At 43.2% G+C, this 26,098-nt stretch overlaps 1 protein-coding gene across 1 annotated transcript in view; it reads left to right on the top strand.

Moving 5' to 3' along the window:
- The window catches only part of FGL1 (fibrinogen like 1), a 52,250-nt gene that overhangs the window by 12,911 nt on the left and 13,241 nt on the right, over positions 1–26,098 (top strand). The window contains exons 3-4 of the mRNA XM_068113387.2: positions 15,074–15,236; positions 21,744–21,903. Coding sequence (XP_067969488.2) covers positions 15,074–15,236; positions 21,744–21,903 — 323 coding nt within the window. The remainder of the gene's footprint in view (positions 1–15,073; positions 15,237–21,743; positions 21,904–26,098) is intronic.

Here is a 26,098-nt window from a genome sequence, read left to right as displayed (position 1 = left end):
CACTGTATCCTGTATCCTTTTTATTTTAAATTCTAGATCCGTTATCCGTTCTTGCTGTTCCCGTTGTCTGGATTCACCATCCCAAAGATGGAATGCAAGCCAGTCTACCGTTAGATTCTGTCTCTTTCTGGCTTTCAATCTTTGTTCTAATCTTTCCAATCGACTTCGCTCAAATGTACCATCTCTTGGAAACTCCTCATCATGTCCCTTTGTCCACAAATACCAATTCTCGACCTGCCTTATAGCTTCGGCACCATAACGGTCGTACATATGATGTGTACAAGTACCTTTTTGTGGAATCTCTGGTTGTCCTTGTGTATTCTTGCAGGCTCCATTTCCCATTCTGCCTTTTATCAAAGTAGCGTTGGATGTGTTGTAGTTTGTTCCTCTAAAGCTTCACTCGTACCTCCAGGAAGGGTCTCTCCACCTGTTCACACGGTGATTTCCAGAGAATCTCCCTCAGCTGTGGCTTTTGCACAATCCAATCTCACAGATCAGTATTTGCAGATGAGCCGGAGGGTCAGTATGAAATGGGTGAATCCTCAGGTGTCCACTCTGTTGACGGGGAAATCACACAATGGTAACCGCACATATATATCTGTATATAAACTCACCACCTTGCTCAATTTTCCCAGGTTGTCTCCACATTGATAATATCTCGCAAAGATATCAAAGCTTCTTTCTTGAGACCGCATTTTCATCAATCAAACAATCAATATATTCAATTCAATTTATTCAGTTCAATTTATTCAGTTAAATTTATTCAATTAAATTCAATCAATTAGATTCAATCAATTAACAATTCAATCAATTATTCAATTTCAATTAATTCATCAATATTCATCAATAAATCAAATTAATCATTTTGGATGACTCCTTGCATAAGCCCTTTCCCCAATGATGTCAGGACAGGTCCATCCATTGACTGAGATCGAATCTCATCGGTCGTCACCTCTGGTTCGTACCTCATGTTAATTGATGAATCACCGTCCTGTCCTAGGGTCATATCTGACATATTTCCCCATTTTGCCTGGTCTCCACAAATTTTCTTTGCAACCACTAAAGGCAACTCATCCTTCATTCGTGAGACAGCCAAAATGGATGGCAGATATTAAAGTTCTTTGGGAAAAATATCTCATCATTTTTCTTTTAATAGTACCCAAATCTCTTGGCAATATAAATTTCGTAAAACTCCTGAAATAAGACTGTAAAATTCCTTCAATCATGCTAAATTTTGAAAGTCCATCGCTTGTAATACCCAATTTATCCCATAGGGCTTGAAAGTTCTTTTCCAAGTTCGTGCAATCATTCTACATTTGAACCCTATGATATCATTCATAATAATCATCATGATTTTATAGTCATGGTCCTATCATAATCATCTATTTAAAACGAACATTTCCTTTATCACCACAGCTATGTGGTATAATCAACAATAGAATAAAACTGTACATAGCAACAGGCTACCTCATGGCCACTTAGTATACCTATTGACAATAAGTCATAACAATATCGAATAATCATTGAACAATTCAAAAATCGCTTCCACTGCTCCAGCCGCAGCATTCGTCATTTTGTCTGCTCGTCCGCATGACCAAAACGAAATAAAGGGAGCTCAACCATTACACAGCGCTTTTAATGGCGCATGCCATAGGACCTCAACGCAATTTCGACTCGGCCAGCAAACGAGCAAATTTTGCAGGATGTTAACTGGAATTAGTCGTGAAAATATATCCAAAATACACAAAAAATACACACCCACAAAAATAAACAACAAACCCAAACAAACCCAAGGTCGACCCTCTTACACAGTAAATTACATCATTTCAGCATCGTATTGATTGCTGAAATATTCCAGGGTTTATACACACCTTAAAAGAGGTATGCGTGGTGTTGCCCCCTCCCACGTTTATTCCAGGGTTTATACACACCTTAAAAGAGGTATGCGTGGTGTTGCCCCCTCCCACTTTTAATTCCTCATTAAATTCGTCATTAAATTACTCATTAAATTACTTATTAAATTACTTATTAAATTACTTATTAAATTACTCATTAAATTACTCATTAAATTACTTATTAAATGACTCATTAAATTACTCATTAAATTACTCATTAAATTACTTATTAAATTACTTATTAAATTACTCATTAAATTACTTATTAAATTACTCATTAAATTACTCATTAAATTACTCATTAAATTACTCATTAAATAACTCATCAAATTACTTATTAAATTACTCATTAAATTACTCATTAACTTAACTTACATAGTTTCAGCATTGTATTGATTGCTGAAATATTCCAGGGTTTATACACACCTTAAAAGAGGTATGCGTGGTGTTGCCCCCTCCCACTTTTAATTACTCATTACATCGTTTCCATTAAAAAAACATCGCTTCTACTGCTCCAGCCGCAGCATTTGTCACTTTGTTTGCTCATCCGCATGACCAAAACGAAATAAAGGGAGCTCAACCATTACACAGCGCTTTTAATGGCGCATGCCATAGAAACTCAACGCAATTTCGACTCGGCCAGCAAACGAGCAAATTTTGCAGGATGTTAACTGGAATTAGTCGTGAAAAATATATCCAAAATACACAAAAAATACACACCCACACAAATAAACAACATTTATTCCGTTCAACAGAACAAACATTTCCTCTATCATGACATGCATGTCTTCAAAATTATATGACCAAGAGAGAAAAAAGTAAAACTAATTAACACTGCGGGCAGTGATGATCCGGGGACCATACCGCTCCATCCTGATTGGACGAGTGCATGCTAGAGTCGTTAACAACGACAGTCCAGATCCGATTGTTCAAAATTTCAACTCAATCGATCGAAAAATGAACGCAGGGATGCATTTTAAAGGTGCAGTGGCACTAACTGAGTTGCCACGAATATGGCCACGAAATTGCCAATATGGCCATCACAAAATATTTTCCTTAATCAATTGGCTCATAGCATAACCAATCTGCAAGTATTTCCTCCGAAGATGTATCTCTGAGGACTTTTAATTAAATAAGTCATTTATAAATCAACGAGTTAATTTATTGAATGATTAATCAATAAATCAAAATTTCCTTGACAGCCACATCACTTGGTCAGTGTCATGTCCAAATATCAGCTTCCTTACTCAAAAGGTGCCTGAGTTAATGTAATGTAATTACTGTAATAAGATTACTGCAATTACTGTAATGATTACTGTAATTACTGTAATTACCGGAACTGTAATTACTGTAATTACCTCGTGAATAACTCGTGAAATAACTCGTGAATTCTTATCCGATTTACTTAACATTTGAGTGTCCCCAAAACGTTGGAGCAAAACGTTGCAACAACGAAAGTGAAACGTTGTAGCGACGTTGTGGAAACGTCAGCAAAACATAACATTTGAATGTTCCCAAAACGTTGGAGCAAAACGTTGCAACAACGAAAGTGAAACGTTGTAGCGACGTTGTGGAAACGTCAGCAAAACACAACATTTGAATGTTCCCAAAACGTTGGAGCAAAACGTTGCAACAACGAAAGTGAAACGTTGTAGCGACGTTGTGGAAACGTCAGCAAAACATAACATTTGAATGTTCCCAAAATGTTGGAGCAAAACGTTGCAACAACGAAAGTGAAACGTTGTAGCGACGTTGTGGAAACGTCAGCAAAACACAACATTTGAATGTTCCCAAAACGTTGGAGCAAAACGTTGCAACAACGAAAGTGAAACGTTGTAGCGACGTTGTGGAAACGTCAGCAAAACATAACATTTGAATGTTCCCAAAACGTTGGAGCAAAACGTTGCAACAACGAAAGTGAAACGTTGTAGCGACGTTGTGGAAACGTTACCACAACCCAACATTTGAATGTTCCCAATTTATCCCATTAAAATCCCATTAAATCCCATTTAAAATCCCATTAAAATCCTATTAAAATCCCATTAAAATCTTATTAAAATCCCATTAAAATCTTATTAAAATCCCATTAAAATCCTATTAAAATCCCATTAAAATCTTCAGACAAAACACTAGCAATATTATTCCTAGGACTAAAATTACCAGGACCATTATCAAACATTTATCAAAATATTAGGACCATCATCAAACCAATGAATGACTCAATCCTTTAATGACTACATCCAAACCCAGACATTTTGAGTTCCGTAACTTTAATACTTCAAATTTTCCATTCCTTCCCTTCCTGATCCTTAGATGTAGGGATGGGTTCTTTTTAGGATCATGTTGCATCGAGCATTATTTCCAAAACAGTGTGAACATTAAACCACACCATTACCTCTGTCATCCCACCATTTACACCAGCTTTTCCATGATGTCGCGATATGACCCCATAATCCCACAAAACTCTTCGTTGCTTTGACATCCAATATGAAAATTCTCATTTAACCTGTTCAAAGAACGTCCATTTCGCTAAATCGAACCAACCACAACCTTCGCCATTAATATCTATTGTAAGCGTGCCGAATCAGTAAGCATCACCCCTCCTATGAGCCTCGACCAGAGGGTGGTTGTTACTCACAAACACTCGTCGCTAGCTGTTCCATTGTCTGCCGATTCCCACTCTGCTGCCGATTTCCACTGAGCCATCAGAGTGGAATTTGGAATTTTTTTATTTCTCTGAGCTCATGAAAGTGGTGACAATGGGTGGTCTGCCATTGCTTTCCACAAAAGTATCTTTCACCTTTCAATAAAATATTTGTACCAACCAAATCTGCGAGTATGGGGCGCAGAGAAAATACACAAAAAGCAACAGCCCTGGCTTTGCTTCCTGGAAGCTTCCTGGAAGCTTCCTGCAAAACGCTTTGCTTCGCGCAAAACGTCCGCCTATGGGAACTAGAGGGAGGGGAGGGAGAAGGAGCGGGAGCAAGAGACAGGGTGCCGGAATGGACATGAGGGACAATGAGGGACAGTGAGGGAGTGTTGGTATGCAATTTTCATCCCACGGATCCTATGGACCCACGGCTTTCGTCCTACACAATTCCGTTTAATTTGTCTAAATCCGACCAGTCGTTCCAAAGATATAAGCCGTTTTGTCGCAATACCATAAATTGGAATGAGGTAAAATATATATATATATAAATATAATTCCATTTCCCGGCTCCCTGTCGCACGCCGAGCAAGTCGAGTGCTTTGAACAAGTGCAAAAAAAAAAACTACTTTACACGTGTACGGGTGTGTAAACGAGTGTACCGGCCTTACACGTCTTGGAAGCAAATGGTCGCATGGTGCACGCATGCTCCGTTTGCTCCCAGGTCACAGTAAGGCCTTTAATGACCAGCGCCGACCTGGTGCATTTTATTTAGAAAGCGCAAAAAATACGTATTTACAGAAATCATTTAGAAAAACACGAATAATAGGTACAATCGTTTATCGAAGTACCATTCGTGACTTCATATCATCTATATCGCGGCATCGGTGCGCAAGGAACCCCCAGGACCACCTCCTCCCCCATGTATGTACAAAACTATTTCCAAGTTCGTAAATCATATTGGACAAAAACAAGCCACACTCACCTTTTAAAGACTTGTTTGTACAATTGATGCCAGCGGTGCCTCCAAATTGTAGGGGAAGTAGTGGGAGATACTCAAGACTCCAATGACCGGACACAGGTTTTACAAAAGGTCTGGTTTATTAACTGGTTATTCACTTCATTCCAATTACCAAATAATACCGCTTAATTCAATGGACCAGGTTAACTCTTTTCGCATGGTCCTTCTCGTTCGGCCGATGTTCCTCCGCCACTCCCGTCGGGCAGAGGGTCTGATGATGAGTCCTCGTCCGTTCCGTCGGTCAGAGCTTCTGCTCACAAGTTCCCTTGACTCAACGTTTGCTCTCGTTTATATGGACAAACTGGACTTAATCCCCTGTCCGCTGAACGTTAATCCTTTCTCCGCTAATGCCCCGAGGTCATGCATGCACCAAGTCCTGGCATCAGCTCGCTCCCCTCCTGCTGTGAGTTCCATTTACCAAACGATAGGGGGGTGCTCCAGCCAGGGGCTGTGACCAGGTGGACAAGAGATTATCATGTTCGGGCACATTCCTGACACTCATTTACGAACTCGTCTTTCACAGAGTTTGCAGGTAAAATGTATCTGCTTCGTTACCAGTGTTAATTAATAAGTTACCAGTGCCAATTAATAAGTTACACTGAGTTACACTTCCATACTTCTATCGCTTCCTCAACTTCCTTCTCGGTTATCTTCTCTGCCGGTCCTAAACTGGGTTACTCTCTATGTTGCCTCATCCTACTCTCATCCCCTTCATTCTTTCCATTCAAGAGTATTTCCATACATCTCTCCCATCTTCCTTTAATTCCATCTGGGTCCACAACGCTTTGTCCCACTTCATCCTTCAAGCAACTCACCACCATCACATCACACCTCTTTCGCTATCTGCTTTGCAATCCTGAAGACCGCTCTCTGACCCTCTTACAAATCCAAGCGTTCTCCGTACATTTTCCTACATGCCTCCTGCGCCTTTGCTACCGCTTTCTTTGCAGCCTTCTTGGCTGCCTTATAATTTCATGCTCTGCCTTTTCTGCTCCCATACCCTTCGCCTTCTGCCACTCCTTGAACTTCTTCCTCTTCTCGTCAATCCTCTTTCCAACTTCATCATCCCACCACCATGTTTCCGAGTGCCTCGGTGGTCCTTTTGTCCATCCACATACCTCACCAACGGCTCCCAACAGACTATCTTTCATTGACATCCAACCACTTTCAAGCTCAACCACATCATCCTCTACCATACTCAGCCTCTCTTTTAATGCCACCCTCACTGTCACCTCTTTCAACCTCCACACCTTCATTCTCGGTTGGTACTTCACCCGCCGAGCTCTCCTCGCACCTTTCACCCTTATGTCGCAGACAACCAAGTGGTGCTGTGAAACAGCCTCCTCCCCCAGGATCACCTTTGTGTCCCGGAGGTGCTCCCTATCTTGCCTATGCACCAGCAGGTAGTCAACGGTTGTCGTCGACCCACCTGACGTGTATGTAACAAGTTTATTATCTTCTTTCTGGAACTGAGTATTACAAATCAACAAATCAGCTCCATCAGCATACTCCAAAATCCTTTCACCTTCTCCATTTCTCACACCATATCCGTAAGCCCCACGAACTACCTCAAAACCGTCCATACTCCTTCCCACATGTCCATTTAGGTCTCCTCCTACCACAACTTCCTCATCTTTCACGTTTTCCATCAGCTTCTCTATCGCACACCAGAACTTGTCCTTCTCTTCATCGCTCCGACCAACCTGCGGAGCATATCCCGAGATGACATTCACCAAGAGCTTTCCAATCATCATTTTCATCATCATCAACCTATCACTCACTCTAGTCACACTCACCACACTGTCTACAAACTCCTCAGAAAACAGGACACCAACACCATTCATGACTTCTGGGCACCCTTGCCACACAAACTTGTATTTCTGTCCCTGCCTACCCTTCACCATTCTCACACCACTTCCCTTCCATCTCGTCTCCTGCACACAACACATGTCCACTCTTCTTCTGACCAATACTTCCACCACTTCTCCTGATCTCCCTGTCATTGTCCCTACATTCCATGTCCCAAACCTCAGAAACCGATCTCCACGTCGGGCATCAGATGTTTCGTCGTTATAAATGGAGTGATTTCCACCCTTGCTTCGATCGGGTTCCCCACCTTGTGTTTTGACGAGAGGGAGTGGGGTCCCCCACGGGGTACTTCGGGCTGTACCCTGCCCATATGTAGTTGTAATTGTCATGGTTCTCTTTTTGAGGCAATGTTTTTATGGCCGGATGCCCTTCCTGACGCCAACCCTTTTAGTCGCCTCTTACGACATGCAGGGATATGGTGTACGTATTCTAAACCGGGGTACACACCGGGGTAAATATCCTTTGTGATAAGGGCCAAAAACGATACATAACAGGCTTTCTCAAAAAGTTGTGGGCGGATGATTTTGATTAAATGTGATTCTGTATTGTGATTTTCTGCTCTACTCTGGGATACAAAACGTAAACTGTTCATCTGGTGGAGGTATGCTCTCTACTGAGTGCCCTTCTAGTTGGGTTGTCCTTCCGTCCGTCCGTCCATCTGTATGGGCTAAACCTCGTTTTTCTTAGCAACCATATGTCCGATTGAGACAAAACTTTCAGGGTAGGAGTGACACCCATGCAGAATGTTTTTATGATAATTGTGACGTCATATGTCACGTGGTATGGCAGCCATCTTGGATTAAAAGCAAATAATTAAATAATTATTTCTCGGAAACCGCTGAATGGAAAAATTTGAAACTTGTTCCCTATGTTTTACAATTACAAGTCCGGCCATGAAAAACTTCCATTAACTAACAATAACCAGCATAACTGCCGACAGAACCCTGAACGTTCTCGATCGGCAACTAAACCCTGCCTCCGGAGGATCGTAACCGGGAGGTTACATTTGATCTTCACTTCTCCCTGAGCTTCATCATTGGTCATGGAGACACGGGGTGATTTGATGGGGCTTGGGATTGGACAGAGTGACGTAATCGAGAAGGTTCAAGAGGAAGGAAGAAGAAGAATCTGACTCTCTCTCTCTCTCTCTCTCTCTCTCTCTCGCTCTCTCTCTCTCTCGCTCTCTCTCTCTCTCTCGCTCTCTCCCTCTCTCTCTCTCTCTCTTGGCTGGTTCTTGCATGAGCAGGGCACGATATTGCTCTTGTGTTGTGTGGACTTTTGGTGCTTTGGAGGAGGAAGGAGGTTGTTGCGGCCGTCAAAGAGGAGCAATAGGGCGGTGGTTTGCGGGGCTCATGGCGCATAGGATGGAGAGAGAGAGGAAAAAGAGGGCCGTCTTCACAGCTCGCTCGATGGCTCTGTGCGCGTCGCCGTCGTCGGCTCGGTGCCATATTGGGTGCTCAGGCGCAGGAAGCGTTGGACTTGGCCACCACTGTGGACTGCACCAAACAATCTCGTTGGGACGCCAAAGCTGAGTGCCGGCCGGCTGAAGACATTTGGTTTTATTAGTCCCCTACCGGTGTACACCGGAGGGGACTATAGGTTTGCACGCCGTCCCTCCGTCCGTCAGTCTGTCAGTCCGTCAGTCCGTCACGCAGAGAACAGTTTTCCGGACTTTTTTTTCTAAACGCTTAACGCTAATGATTTCAAACTTGGCACATGGTTTCCTCATGATAAGTTACAGATCAAGTTCGAACGTCACGACGTTTCGATCATTTTTGACAAAGTTATGGCACTTTGAACTTTGGGAATTCTGATAATTCTGATGATCCTTAACTCAGTGCCATTTTAAGTTTTAATTTCCTTTAAAAAAGATTTTCTCTGTAATAATAGGACCGATTGAGATCAAATTTTCACCATAGGAGGGACTCGGTCTGTAGAATATTTTAATGGTAATTATGACGTCACAGGTCACGTGGTTCGGGCGCCATATTGTTTTTCGTGAAAACACGAAAACCCTCTGCAACGGCTGAACAGATCGAGGCCAAACTTTGCAGGCAGAATCGCATACCCATGACGAACAAAAAAGTCAGCGAGCATGACGTCATGCATCACATGGTTTCAGAGTTATGACGTTTTTAAGCATGAACCTTTAAAACCGAGCCCCTCCCTCATTTTTGATCCAATCGAGGGGAAACTTCACAGATCTGTTCCGCATGTCAGTCTACTAAAATGTCCTTTTGGAATTTGCGATAGCTCACGTGGTTTGGCAGATATCGTTAATTAAACGAAAATATTTTTAAAATGTATATCTCTTGAATCGCTTTATTGATCGACGTGAAACGTCACACTATAGTAGAAGTCATGAAGAGTAACAAGTGTGCAAAATTTCAAGATGATTGGATGTACGGTCTGGAAGGTAGAAGTTGTTATTGCTTGAAGAAGAAGAGGCATCAGGTGTGCGGATTTAATTATTTATCACATGTACAGACTCAAAGCATCGTTGGACACGACCTGTCGCGGTCATTTTAACCTCAAATAAAATTCTAATTTAAGATTTGTCAATAGCTGAGGTATATTAACAAACGAATAAAACAGATTTGTTCAAATTCTGACTTTTTTTAACTCGATCGCATTTGACAGAGTTGTGACAAGCTGAGGAAGAAGAAACCTCGCATTGTCTTCTCCAATGTGCCATAAAAAAAATGGATATCTCTTGAATCGCCAGTACCTCAGACCGTGAGTTGGTAATAATTTATATAATTCACACAGTGCAATACGTGCAGGCCGCTCAACGGAGCGACCTTGCGGCTTATCAACGAGGCGAGGCGTGACACACGTGTCTCAGCATACCTCAGATCAAGTTTGAAAACCAGCATCAACCGTGCATAAATTTGCATATTCGATCATTTTTGACAAAGTTATGGCACTTTGAAGTTTGGTAGGGAACATGTATTGCAGCGCAATACTCAGAATGCTTGTTTTATTTGTTCCCTTTGTGTATGTATTTGAGTCTGCTGGAGGATCATCACAGTAGGGAATTAGATTTACCCCAACATTCATTTTTTTATTCATTGCTTTACTTTCATTAAATCATTATTGTGGCATCTTTTATTTGTTGTGTCGTCTTTCTTTGTTCGTGTGTTTTAGGAATCAAACCGTGTGCTTTGTTCAGGTAAGCACCTCGCCGCCTTCCATCCCGCACACGCCATAAAAATAACCGCCAATAATTCAGCCGTTTGCCTCGGAAATTAAAGGCCGTCCAGCTATCCGTCCAAGGCTGGTGTTCATCGGCTACGGACTTGACAGTATTATTATGCCCTTCATCGAATCATTTGGTATCTTCTCTTCACTCCACATCTTCCTAATCAACTCTACCATCCACTTTGCTCCCCTGAGCCTCAATGGCTTCATTAATCTGATCCATCTTAAGATGGCCCACAGGCTTTTCCTGTTTTCGTTTTGTCAAGTGCTTTTTTTTAACCTCCTCTCCTTCAACCTCCCTCATGAGGCCCGGCCGGCCATGCTGTCTCTCTCTCATTTTCCATACTTGGTAATCTTTCAAAGTACTCTTTCCAGTTTCTCTTGATTTCCTGCTCTCCATATGGGATCTAGCGAGCAACATCCTTCACTACATGCACTGCCCCAAGTCCTGTTTTCGCTTCTGCCTCGCTCTTGATATTCCGTCAATAGTTTTCTCACCCTTTGGTGTTTCTAATGTGTCATGCCGTTCTCGTGTGACTTCCTATCTTGCCTTATCCACTGCTCTTTGCCTCACCATCTATAACCCTTTACCATTCTCCTGCTTGATCTCTCGTTTTCCATTCTTAGTATCTATAATCACATCTTGCACTTCCTCATTCCATCGCCATGTCTCCTTTTCCTTTGTTTTATTTTCTCCATCGCTTCTCCCTGCCATATTTTCAGCGACTGTAGTAAGGGTTTATTTTATATTCTTCATATTCCTTCTACTTCTCGGGCCAACCCAAACTGCCAACATTTAAAAATGTTGAACGTGGCATTCCTCCTGTTGGTGGTTGTTGTCTTTGGCAAGATACTTTTTGCCTTTCTCCAGGCTGAATCCTCACTGTAGGTCTTTAGTATATGGCATTCTGCTTTTTTGAACTCGCGACAGTTCTGGTGACTTTAGAACGTCCCACCAGAAAGCGCTACTCCATTCTGGAGCCATATTATCACCCATGAGGACTGTTGCTTAGACCCCATTCGAACTCCTTTCGAGACTGTCCCTTAAACGGTATCATTATCGTGCTACCCCCATGGCACAATCCACATGGATTGCAGTACACCCAGAACCTTCATGTTGGTATTGCAGTGGTGTATTCGACTTCACTTCAAATGATGTGATGTGGCCAGGCATTGCCGCTCGGACAGCCTGCCAAGCCTTCATACAATACATATGGGTTTTCATCCCAAAGGATAACAACACAATGTGCCAACTGGAAGGAAAACGCAGTCAACAAGCACACTATTGATTGCACATGTTGCTTTGGATGGATACTTTTGTGACAAGGAGCAAGCAGGCTTAGGTTGTACTAATGCTATTGTAGATACACTGTGGGAAGTAAGCCTCCTGAAGGGTCATCACAATGAAACGTGACATGAAGGACATGTTTGAACACCCAAGTTGATGGCTATTGGACAATAAGCAATAGAAGCAGGACGTGAAGATCAAAGAGACTCAAGGCTGGACACCCAGCTGCCTTTGAATCATGCTGCACCCGAAAACATTGATGTTTGTAATTGCAATTAGATGAATGCACCCCACCATCTGTGTGTGTGTGTGTGTGTGTGTGTGTGTGTGTGTGTGTGTGTGTGTGTGTGTGTGTGTGTGTGTGTTTTTTTGCATGTGTGTCTCCTTTTTATTTATTTATTATTCAGTTAGTGGGAATTTTGGGCAGCACTGCATTTTCATAGGTAGCGTTTTAGGGCCCATCCAAAGATGCCATTCAAAGGGAGAGGTGAAGTTGGAGGGAGGTGGGTGTTGTCAGGTGACCACAATGGGAAGAGGACTGCACACCTTGGTCCACAGTGCCTGGTTGCAGTCTCAAATGAAGATGGTACTTGGTGGTCAAAATGTTGGATTATGAGGCTTTCCTGCTGGGTATAACAAGGAATTTTGATGGGGAAGGAGGCCATTTGGTCCATCATGTCTGTGCTACACCAACAACAAATGAAACCTAGAACGGGTACTCGGTAGAGCGCATACCTTCGCCGCAGCTACTGTTCTGTACTTGGCATGGGAGTGTAGGGAACAGAACAACAAAAATACGATTTTGACCTTTTCGTGACCTTGACCTTGACCTTTGACCCGATTGCTCCCAAAATCTAATCAAATGTGTCCCGTATAATAACCAATCATCCCACCAAATTTCATGCAATTCGGTTGAATACTTTTTGAGTTATGCGAATAACATACACACACACACACACACACACACAGACATACAAATAAATACACAGCGATCAAAACATAACCTTCCGCTTTTGCGAAGGTAAAAATCCATCAAGCTAATTACCTCCGCCACGAAGGTGGACGGAGGTTATGTTTTCATCTGTTTGTCTGTCTGTGAGCAGGATATCTCAAAACGTTGTTGACGGATTCGGCCGAAATTTGTTGGACGGATTTTGTTTGCGACACGGACAAATTGATTCGATTTTGGTGAAGATTCGGATCTGTATATTTTATATACACTTTATCACCGCTACCTACATGCTGTACCACCCTGAATTATTTAGTTATTGATATACACTTTCCCATATTCATTACCAACACACAACTTTGAATTAGTTATTTATTTGTAGACACTTCACCATCACCGCTACTGACATACCACCTTAAATTATTTATTCATATACCTTTTACCTTTCTCCAAGATTTATTTATTGATTGCAGCTCAGTTTATGATACGAGATATTTTTTGTCACTGATCTACACATAATACTATGTGTCTACGAGATCTTTGATCATGTCAAAGTGGAAATATTTTATTTTAGAAATGTTTACAACATAATTAAAAATGAAAAGCTGAACTGTCTTGAGTCATTAAGTATTCAACCCGATGTCCCTGTTCTCTACTGTTGTTGTGCTTCCCTCTCTCTCCCCCTCTTGTCTCCCACTCCCTTTATTATATGTTCCATATGTTAGCTCTTACGTGAGCCTCAACTTGGTATACAAAAAACCTCCTTTGGTATGACACTTCAAATTGAGCTCAGGTGCATCCAATGTCCTTTGATCATACTCAAGATGTCTGTACAACTTGATTCGAGTCCACCTGTGGCCAATTAAATTGATTGGACATGATTTAGAAACAAACACACGTTTCTATATAATGTACCACAGTTGACAGTGCATGTCAGAGCAGAAACTCCAAGGTACTGAAGTTCAAGGAACTGTCCGTATAACTCTGAAATATAATTTTGAGGAGGCATAGATCTAGGGAAGGGATAAAACAATTTCTAGAGTATTGAAAGTTCCCAAGAGCGCAGTGAGCTCCTTCATTAGGAAATTGAAAGAATATGGAAGCACTTCACAAATCTCTGCAGAACTTCACAAATCTCGGCTTTGTGGAGTGGGAAAAAGTGGCCAGACAGAAGCCACTGCTGAGGAAAAAGGCACATGACAGCATGCCTGGAGTTTGCAAAAAGGCACGTGAAAGATTGAGAGCATGAGGCAAAAGATTATGTCATCTGATGAGACGAAAATTGCACTTTGGACTGAATGCAAAGAGTTACATCTGGCGAAAACCGAGCATAGCTCATCACCCATATGACACCATCCCTACCGTGAAGCATGGTGGTGGCAGCATTATCCTATGGGGATGCTTTTCAGCGGCAGGGACTGGGAGACTTGTAAGGATTGAGGGAACAAGGAATGGAGCCAAATACAGGCAAATCCTTGAGGAGAACCGACTTCAGAGTGAAAAAGACCTTAGACTGCGGCAAAGATTTACATTCCAACAGGACAATGACCCAAAGCATACAGCCAAAGCAACACTGGAAATAGCTTCAGAACAAGAACGTGGAAGTCCTTGAGTGGCCCAGCCAAAGCCCAGACTTGACTCCCATTGAGAATCTGTGGAAAGACCTGAAGATTGCTGTTCACTGATGCTTCCCATCCAACTTAACAGAGCTTGAGCAAATCTTCAAGGAAGAATGGGACAAATCTCTAAATCCGGAGGTGCAAAGCTGATACAGACATACCCAAGAAGACTCGAAGATGTAAACACTGCCAAAGATGCTTCTACAAAGTAGTGACGAATGGAGTTGAATACCGATGTAAATTTGATATTTCTGGATTTGATTTTTATTTATTTTGTAAAAATTTCTAAAGAAAAAAAAAATCCGAGTTGACATTATGGGGTATTATGTGTAGATCAGCGACAAAAAATCTCAATATAGTCCATTTTAAATTCAGGCTGCAACACAACAAAATGAGAAAAAGGCAAGGGGTCTGCATACTTTCTGAAGGCACGGTATGTGTATTAAATTGTGAGTTTTACTTAAGGTTGAGGAAACTTTACTCATTTGGTATATAATGTGTCATGCCCAAATTGGTAAGCCAAAGTAGCCACTTTGTTTTGTAATACCAGCACATTGTGAATGCACTGATCATTCCCCCATTAGATCACATCTGGCTGCGAACAGGAGATGGTGAGGCTGCGAAAGCAGGTTGGGCGCTTCGAGCGAATGGTCAAGGAGCAGCAACTGCAAATCGTGGCGTTACAGTCACAGACAAGCAAGCCCAGAAGCCTGCCTGTCAAGCCCTTTGAGACTCCTGAATACACAGGTGATGCTTCATACTTACTGAATGTCTACTTATCTTGCATGAAGTTAATGATAATGAACATTATTTGTGGAGAACAATTTAAAAACCAGTGAACTGCATATTTTTTACAAGCCTGTAAAGGCCCACAGATGAGCAGAATAGAGGGTGAAGGGTCAAAAGTTAGACAGATATTTTTGCAAGGTAATGGGGATTTGGGACATCTGACAAACGAATTTGACTTTAAGCCAGACTCTGGAGCATTGTGTTCTGCTCGGAGTCTGGTAGGTCGGCGGTTCAATTCTGATCCTGGCCCAGTTATTAGAAAGACTTCTGCAATGGTACATGCTGCTTCCTTGTTTGACATTCAGCATTTGGAGGATAGAGCACAGATCAACCCTGTGGTTTGGCATCCCATCGGGGGTGGAGAGAGTGGAGTAAGATTTCTCAATTTCTCTGAGTACGGAGAGTGAAGCTGCGTCCCAAGATGACGTCACCAGTACCCAGAGTTCATCGGGAAGTTACGTTATTTCCCCCATGGTCAACAGATGTGTTTATCAGGGGAACCCAAACCCCAAAATTTTTTTTTCTGAAAACAATTGAATATCATTAATCATGGTCTAATTTGAAGGGAATATTTTTTGAAAAATTTGGCCAATCACAAAGTGTCAAAAAGTCCTAGAGTGTCCATTTTCCATTTCACCCGTGACGTCACACAATGAAATTGCCTTGATCCAAATGGCGGATGTACAGTCACGTGAAAAAGTAAGTACACGCCATGTAAAGTTTTGACTTTTTCAACATATTTCAACATACAGCTATTTGATCTTCATTTCAACAATATGGACAGATAAAGGTGATATAATAGAACAAATATCATGAAACATTTACATTTTGTAGTCCATTGTATAATTTAAATAAACATAAATGCAAATTTTGCATGTGGAAAAAGTAAGTACACCATTGGCTCTAATAGGTGGTATTGCCCCCTATGGCAGAAACAACCTCAAGTAGGCGTTTCTTATAACTGTCTACCAGTCTCTGACATCGACTGGGAGAAATTTTTGCCCATTCCTCCTTGCAGAATTCTTTCAGCTGTGTGATGTTTGAGGGGTTTCTTGCATGCACAGCTCGTTTCAAATCCCCCCACAACATCTCGATGGGATTTAGATCTGGGCTTTGACTTGGCCATTCCAGAACCCTCCATTTCTTTCTATTCAGCCATTCCTTGGTGGATTCACTCGTATGTTTCGGGTCATTGTCATGTTGCAAGGTTCACCTTCGGTTGAGCTTCAACTTTCTGACAGATGGCCTCACATTATCCTCAAGCACCCTCTGGTACAATGAAGAATTCATAGTGGATTATATGATGGTGAGCTGCCCAGGCCCTGATGCAGCAAAGCTGCCCCAAACCATAATATTTCCACCACCATGCTTTACAGTTGGCATCAGGTTCTTGTGGTCAAATGCTGTCTTTGGTTTTCGCCAAACATGTCTTCTGGTACTGTGGCCAAATAGCTCTACCTTTGACTCATCTGTCCAGAGCACATTGTTCCAGAAGTGCTGGTCATTGCCAAGGTGTTCATTGGCAAACTTTAGTCTTGCCCTGATGTTCTTTCTGGACAGCAAAGGTTTCCTCCTGGCACACCTCCTATGTAGATCAAATTTGTGCAGCATCTTTCTAATGGTAGACTCGTGCACTTTGACATCAACAGTGGCAAGAGCTACCTGTAGGTCCCGTGATGACATTCTGGGGTTCTTATAGACTTCTTTCGGCATCTTGCGGTCTGCTCTCGGGCTGAACTTGCTGGGGTGGCCTGGCCTGAACAAGTTGGCGGTTGTTTGGAATCTTCTCCACTTGTAGATGATCTTCTGGACAGTCGAATGATTGATTTCAAATTGTTTGGAGATCTTTTTAAATCCCTTCCCAGACTCGTAGGCATCTATAACCTTCTTTCTGAAGGCCTCAGAGAGCTCTTTTGAACTAAGCATGGTGACGCCGCACACTTCAACAACAAAGAGCAAACCAAACTAAATGTCTGAGGTTTAAATAAGACAGGTTCCTCCAAGATCCTCTCTAACGATGTTCTAATCATTTGCACCTGAGCTGGTGTACCTGATTCTAATTTTAGGTATTTGAAGTAGTGATAAATGTCGGGGTGTACTTACTTTTTCCACATGCGAAATTTGCATTTATGTTTATTTAAATTATACAATGGACTATAAATGTAAATGTTTCATGATATTTGTTATATTATATCACCTTTATCTATCAATATTGTTGAAATGAGGATCAAATAGCTGTATGTTGGAATGTGTTGAAAAAGACAAAACTTTACATGGGGTGTACTTACTTTTTCACGTGCCTGTACGTTGCAAACAGTGTATTTCGAGCTTTGATTCAAATACTGATTCCACCGGCCTTAGCAACTCTGAAGTTGTTGAAATTGTATGTTGAAATTGATCAGTGGGATTTTGGAGAACCTATTGGAGACAAAATTAGTGATGGAAATGCTTTTGGATAAATTGTGTAGCAGTATCGTGCCTTGTGCGATTCAGACGAAGACTATTGTCCTGTCAGCCCGAACGGTTAACACAGCAGGGTGACGAATGGCCGTAACCTTTAAATTTTGAGGCGCGTAGCCGAAACTGGCAGGTGGTCCATCACACGCGAGTGAGGAGACCAAAGTGCTTACCTACACGGAGCTCACGGGGTTTTATCCGAAACCCACAAACAAAGAAACACGACAAAGCAAATAAAATGCACAATGATTAATTTAATGAAATTAATGCGTGGAATGAAACTGAATGGTGAGGTAAATCTATAATCCTAATCGAGGTACCTCCACACGCAGACTCAAAAACAGACAGGGGAATGATAAAATAAAATGAATTGTTTTAAAGCCGGCCAGCAACCCCGCTTTACTACAACGAGACCGCCAAATGAAGGCGCAGCACAAAGTGGCCCGAATCAGCTCGCGCGGGAAACGCACAAGATGAAGCGAAGTTCCACTCTGCGTCGCCACGAACGTGAGGGGCTCATGCGGCCGGTCCTCTTTCGCTGTTCTCTTCCCCCCCTCCCCCTTGAAACGTGACGCGGCTCCAGCTACCCTAGAAAACACCACCGGCAAACAACACCCCTGGCTCCAACATTGCAATGGTTCTATGAGCTCCGAACAATTCTCTGCATGAGCGCACATGACACAAGCCCCAGCCGAAAGCCAGCACGAGAGAGAGAATCAGTCGGAGTGATTCTTCTTCCTCTGCAATACTGCCCATGTAGCCAAGAGCTCCTCACTCTTCAAAAGCGCACACCAAAACTCACACGAGCAACATCGCACCAACACGAACATATAAAAATATGGCGCAGCTTCTTGTTCAAGCCAGAACCAGCAGAGAGAGAGAGAGAGAGTCTTCTTCCTTTTCGAACCTTCTTGCTCTGACGTCCCCCTGACGTCACCCCGACAAATCGCCGAGTTCCACTGAATCGCCCCATGGTCGGGCTCGACCAATGACGAACTTCGGGGCATGGCCTTTTTCCTTGCTCGATTGGTGGGCAGGGTTAATTGTCTATTGAGAACGTTTGGCTCTGCTCGGGAATGTTCGGGTTTCTGTCGGCAGTTATGTCGATTGTTGTTGTTTGTTAAAGACGTGGTTTTTTATGGCCGGCTTGTTATAATTGTAAAAACATAGAGGAAATCACAGGAGGCAATCACATACTGGGGAGATTAGCCTTAGATCCTACCTAATTACATACTACCACCCCCGTGTTGTGACACGTAAATGATCTTAAGCTCACAGTTTTTTTCTACCTAAATACACCGAGATTGACTTCCTACTCGCACGCGGTCCATGCTACCCAACACCATTCTATCTCCACTTTGGTATTTCATCCCCTACCCCCGCAAACGTGTAACAGTATGTTCGTGAAGATGGCGGTTTTAATAGTGCAGATGAAAAGGCCGGTCGCATGTTCACAACAAATTAGTAGGTTTGGTTTTTCCGTTCCATCGACGGTTTATCAGGGATTTTGTATTGAAAAATCAGTTATATTACTCAAGAAGAAATACGGCATGGACACAGACACTAAACGGCAACACCCAGGCACACACGGACACCACCCAGGCACACTCGGACACCGCCAACCAAATGGGTGATGAATGCTTTGTCCCACTGTCCTGTATGTTACAGGATCATCCTGTTCCAAACATTCCCGGGACGTCATTTGTGTCTGTGGTTGCGTCGTGTCCCACCATCGTGCCCGTGGCGTGTCCCACCATCATGTCCGTGCTGTGTTGTGCCGTGTCCATGCCATGTTGATATCTCACCCCAGTGGAGGTCGGAGGAAATGGCTGATTATAACGGAGGCAAATGGGGCATTTGCTCCCAGCCCCAGATTTTGACCAGCCCGAACAAAATTGAGTGAATAAATTGTTTTTATACAGCTTCTCTTTTTACAAACAAAAATGGTTGTCTGGACACAGGAAATGGTCCAAATTTGGTAATCTGTTCTGTTCTTACTATAATAGTGTGGTATGAGGGATGATGCAAGCAAGGAAGACTGTGGAGTGAATCGTGCGAGTGAGTGGTGTGTGAGCAGTGAGTGAACAGTGTAAAGAAGACCGTGAGATGTTTCATGTGAGTGAACAGTGTAAAGAAGGCCATGAGATGTTTCATGTGAGTGAACAGTGTAAAGAAGGCCGTGAGATGTTTCGTGTGAGTGAACAGTGTAAAGAAGGCCGTGAGATGTTTAGTGTGAGTGAACGGTGTATAGAAGGCCTTGAGATGTTTCGTGTGAGTGAACAGTGTAAAGAAGTCCGTGAGATGTTTCGTGTGAGTGAACGGTGTAAAGAAGGCTGCAAGATGTTTTGTGTGAGTGAATGGTGTAAAGAAGGCCGTGAGTCATTTCATCCGAGTAAACGGTGTAAAGAAGGCAGTGAGTTGTTGCATGCAAGTGAACATTATAAGGAGGTCCGTGAGGTCTTCCGAGTGAGTAAACGGTGTAACGAGGGCCGTGAGGTGTTCTGAGTGAGTGAATGGCGCAAGGTGGGCTGTGAGTTTTTCCGTGTGAGTGAACGGAATAAGTGGGGCTGTGAGTTTCATGTTTATGTGTGTGGGTAATGAATTAAATGAGGAAAATAAAAAAAATGTATTAACTCCTTCAATTCTAAATCTAAATAAGCTCGAAAGACGCGAGATTCTTTATTCAACCTCAGACAACCTATGCTCGGGAGGTAGCACTCATGTTGAGACTGGCCCGAAATATTATTTGCCCCCAGCCCTGGCAATGCTTAATCCAGCACCGCGGGAGTGGGGGGGGGGGGGGGGGGGGGCGTGTCGTGGTGAGGTGAGATCGGTCGCCAGCAGGCCAACACAGGTGTTTGATTCACCACTCAAATCACCTGTGCACATGTGCTGATAGCTCAGTAGATATGGTGTTACAGTTTATTGGTCAGGGAGATGTAAGCCATAGACAGTACAAATTTGGTGGTCGACTTCCTGGTGCGACGTCACGGATAATCGTGAAGAAGAGGATTTCAATTTCTAATCGCAAAATTACCCTCATTATAAATCGGAAATCGGAAAAGACGCATCATATCTATTTTGAGAGGTATCAAGGGATAGATTAGCGTCGAGGTGGTCTGAGAATTTGGTTTCCCCTTTAAGTCAAGGTATATACAAGGAACTTTTGTTCAGGTGGCCATTCGACCCATCATGCATGTGCTATACCAACACCAGAACCCATCACTTATCCAAACTCAAGCTACCTACAAGTCCTGTCAATATCCCTGAACTCCTCTATCTCCAATGCTTCCAGGTGCCTATCTAATTCCAATTTAAACCTAGCTAATCTTTCTGGTGCCACTACCTTTCTAGGGAGACCAACCATGCATTAACTACTCTCTGAGTGAAAGACCCTTGCCTTACTTTAATGTCCTAACTCTCCTCTTTACTTCAGGCTATGGACTCTGGTCCAATCACTGTCTATGCTGCTAAAAAACTCTTCTGCACTTAATATGTCTTTGCCCTTCATTATCTTAAACATCTCAAAATCCTCTGGTAATCGCCTCCTTTCTAATGTATAAATTCCTCTCTCCTTCAGCCATTCCTCATAGCTTTGTCTAGTTTCTCTACGCTGAACCAATGTCTGGTTTTGTGTAATGTGTGTGCGTCATTTGTGTAACAGGATCTCCATGAGCACTGGATGCTGTAGATGAATTCCATGAAAATCGTCACCCACGTGTGATTCCGTCACATTACCTGGTCTGCCTCATTGAGAGTAGTACTCGTCTGTAGCCATGTGACAGTTCTGGTTCAATACATATAATTGAATTCTCTCTGCTCTTCTTAGCATTCAAGATAATTGCCTTATATGTTCAAAATTAGAGTGCACATGGTGATTCCGTCACGATGGAATTCATGTGTAGCGTTAGACGGGATCAACAAAGTGTGAAACTGGTTAAATAATAGAAAAGATAGAATAATATAATGTGAAAACTAATAAGAAAATTTGTCTTCCAAACCCCACAGATTGCTCTGAAGTATTTAATGTAGGGTATCAACAGAGTGGCTTTTATCGCCTCCGGCCTCTTCTTGCTTCCAACGTTGTGCTGCGGTACTGTGACATGTCCGACGGTGGTGGCTGGACTGTCTTTCAACAGCGAACAGATGGCAGTATTGAATTTAACAGGCAAGCAAAGATTACTTTAAAATTGTATCATTTCAAGGAATTTCTTGCTCTTCCATGAGCCACACTCCTGTATAGAAAAAAAGAAGTAAATAAACAATGAAAGAATTTCAATTTTATTTTTAACAACGGGATTTTGGATTGCGGGTGGTCCATCACGCGCGGGAAACGGGAAAGGGTTAATAAACCTTTTCACATCACCATTTTGCATTTACATTCATAAATTACTCCTTTCTTAACACTGGCAGGCACTTCTCAGCCCACTATCGGTGGGCAATGGGCGGCACAGTCTTGGAAACGCACTTTATAATTCTTGTCATTTTTGAAAGACATTTTATTGATCACATGTACTCTTAAGATAAAGGAAGAGGATTTGCAATACCAGCTACCACTAAAGGTGGCGCTATTCCTGCCATATCAATTTTGGAGGTTTTTTTTGTTTACATAGACGAGGCCTGTGGAAGAGCTAGGACATTTAACGGATCAGGGCGTAACAGACAAAAACTGGATGCAAAGCACTCATGCATGGGGTGGACAAGATGGACAGAGAAGGAAACTCCAAGGAGGGAAAACTGGAAAATTGGAAGGAGGAGGGATGTGGAGGAGGGATTAAGGAGGGTAGAAAAGTTCATGGTTTTGGATTGACGATGATCTTTGATGGTGATGAACAGCTGTCTTGAAGGCCTAGAGGGAAGAATTTAAATTGAAAAGATGTGGAAGTTGATTCTACAGGCAGGGAAAAAGGAACAAATGAGTGGAGGTGAGCAGTGATCCTGGATTTAGATGGTTTCACCAGATGGGGGTTCATGGTAGACCATGTGAACCCTGCAGATAACGGGTTAGCGGGTGGGGGGATGAGGCAAAGTGAAATGTGATGTGAAAAACATGTCTGCGACGGCGAAGTGAAAAGCCCATCGGCTCAGCTTCATCGCTGAAGATTCCAATAATCTTAAAGGCCTTGTTTTACACATCGTCAAGCTGAGAAGGATTTGAAGTAGGGGAGCCAGCCCAGAGGGGAGAGCAGTACTCCATCAAGCTACGATGAAGGCCTTGCAGGTAGATAGGAGTTCAATGTGCCAAGGAAGGACATTGTATGACAGAGGATGTCCATATGGGGACTGGCTTTGGAGGCCAACTTTGAAATGTGGTTTGCCCAAGAAAGCTCATGGCTGAGAGTAAGACCCAGTAGTTTGAATGATTGAACTTCCTCAAAAGGATTGTTAAAAAGTAGTTGGACGGTTTACCAGACAGTTTGCCAGACTTCACAGAGAGATAGTGAGAGTGTGAGATCTCTCAAGATTGAAAGACATATTCCAAGTGTTTGGCCAGCTTGTGATTTTTTTTTTCAAGGTCGGTCTGAAGACAGGAATGAGGGATGTCCTGCCTGTCTGAAGGATTATGGATGTCATGGCAGAGGGTAGAGTCCTCAGCAAATAGATAAAGAGGATTTTCAAGAGAGTCAGAGAGATCATTGATGAAGATCAGGAATAGGACTAGGCCCAGAACCCTGCCTTGGAGCACTCCAGCCTTGACAGGGAGAGGAGATTCAAGGATTCCATTGAGTACGAGAGTAGAGGAAGTCAGTAAGCTATGTGTGGAGTTGGCCTTGGTTGCCATAGACAGAGAGTTTGGAGAATAAGGCAGAATGCCAGACTGTATCAAAAGATCGGAAGTTTAAACATTTGAATGATCGGGGGTTTAAACAGGATTACCTTTTACTTCCATATAATAATGATAATGATGAAAAGCACGAGACTTGTCCAGAGAGATGGCCCTGCTCACATGAGTGACATTGAGGGCCTCCATCCATTGTTGGGGCGAATAGAAGCAGCATGTACAAAGTAGAGTGACCTGGTCTGAATCTAAATTGGTGATCAGAGATGAGGTTGTTGGAGGAAAGGAAGGATTTAATATCAACTGCGATGATGGATTCCATGACCTTGTTGATGATTGGAAGTAAGCTGATAGGTCTGCAGTTGAGGGAATCAGTTTTTCACCTTTTTATTTAGTGCTGTGATGTTGATGGATTTCCAAGCAGATGGAAGGTGACGTAGTGCAAATGACAGGGTGAAAAGCCGGAGCGAGAGAATGTGCAAGAGCAGCAGAGCAGGTTTTTAGGACTTGTGAGCTGATGCTGTGCAGTCCAGTTGCAGAGTCGGAGTCGAGGGTTGAAAGAATCTTCTCCAGCTTCTCTGGTGCAAAAAACAGAGTCCCCCTCACCCCATAGTTGGGTACGACAGGGAATGATGGGTAACGAACAAGAGCAAGAGGTTGGGACACAAGATTTGGAATCGAACACAGAATTGAGGCATTCAGCCTTCTCACAATCGGAGTCGGCTGGAGTGGCATGTTAAGAGAGGGAAGGGATGGAAGGGGAGCAGACACCAGAAACAAACTTAACAAGGTGCCACATGGTTTTTGAGGAGGGAGACAACACACTGAGACTGAGACTATTTCCGCCATGTGTCACTTTTTGAATTTCAATGACATCCACGTTTGCTCCATTATAGTAAGACTTAACAATGATCGAAGGCTCAAGGAGGAGCTTCTACATACTCGTCTATCACATGCAGGACAAAGACGTTAGTGTGGTATATGGGATTTGATCCTGGGTTCCCTGCTTCATGAGCCATCGGTTCGGATAGGAAATGCTGAACAGTCCAACTGAGTTGTTGAGCGGAACACCTGACAAGTTAGTACATTTTTTTTTTTTTTTTTTTTTTTTGTATACTGAATCGAGGCTCGTGAAAGAGCTAACATTTATTTCACAAACAAATCAACCAGACAAACAAAATATACAAAAAGAGGGAGCGGAAGACAAGATGGGGAGAGAAGGGGAAGCACACAACCACAACATTTGAGAGCAGGGAGAAGTGTGGGAGGGAGAGGGCTTTGGGGCAGGAGGCGTGGGAAGGGGGGGGGGGGGGGGGGGGAGAGGTATAAAACACAAAGGGACCGAAATTAGTGGGGGTAGAAAAGATCAAGGTTTTGGATGGGGGAGGATAAGAGATGGTGGTGAACAGCTGTTTTAAAGACCTGGAGGGTGGAGTGGGATTGAAGAGAGTGAGGGAGTTTGTTCCAGAGGCAGGAGAAAAGAGGAATGAAGGAGTGAAGGTGAGCAGAAAGTCTTGATTTTGGCAGTTTAAACATAAGAGGGTTGCAGGCAGATCTTGTGCGACCTATAGGAATATTTGGGGGACAGAGCCCAGAGAGAGCTGGGGGGGCAAGGCCAGAGAGGAGTCGGTAGAAGACGGAAAGACCACCAACCTGCCTGCGGTGAGTGAGTGAAAGGCCCTTGGAGTTAGCTTCATCGCGGGAGATTCCAATGATTCTGAACGCTTTGGTTTCAACAGCGTGAAGACGAGCTAGGTATGAGGCAGGAGCACCAGACCAGAGGGGAGAGCAGTATTCCATAGAGCTGCGGATGAAAGCCTTGTATGTGGTGAGGAGCTCAGGTGTGCCAAGGAAGGACTTCGCACGACAGAGGATGCCCAGTCGGCGACTGGCTTTGGAGGCCAGATTTGAAATGTGGTTTTCCCAGGAAAGATCATGGCAAATAGTGAGACCCAAAAGCTTGAGTGACAGAACTTCTTGGAGAGGATTATTCAGAAAGTGGATGGGAGGGTTTTCCAGTCGGTCTTTTCGGAGAGACATCGTAAGAGTGTGAGATTTATCAGGATTGAAAGACATGTTCCATTCGTTTGCCCAGTCTGTGATTTTGTCCAGGTCTGCAGAGAGTGAGGAGGCTGCAGACTGCCGATCTGAGGGATGAGGAATGGAGCGACAGAGAGTAGAGTTGTCAGCAAAGAGATAGAGAGGATTTTCAAGAGAGTCAGAGAGATCATTGATGAAGACCAGAAAAAGCACAGGGCCCAGAACACTACCTTGGGGAACTCCAGCCTGAACAGGAAGAGGAGATGAGAGAAACCCATTCAGGGCCACACGTTGACTACGACCAGAGAGGAAGTCCGCCAGCCATGCGTGGAGATTTCCATGGATACCAAAGGAGGAGAGTTTGGTGAGCAGAGCAGGGTGCCAGACCGTATCGAAGGCACGTGAAATGTCAAGGGAGACAGCTCTAATTTCCTGTTTGGCGTTGAGGACCTCCATCCATTGTTGAGAAAGCAGAAGCAGCATGTCCAGAGTAGAGTGACCAGGTCTGAAACCAAATTGATGATCAGAGATCAAGCCATTGGAG

The sequence above is a fragment of the Myxine glutinosa genome, chromosome 4 (genome assembly GCF_964187855.1).
Source record: "Myxine glutinosa chromosome 4, kmMyxGlut1.1, whole genome shotgun sequence".
NCBI lineage: Eukaryota > Metazoa > Chordata > Myxini > Myxiniformes > Myxinidae > Myxine > Myxine glutinosa.
The sequence above is the reverse complement of the archived record's forward strand: the minus strand, read 5'-3'. Positions and strand labels throughout refer to the sequence as shown.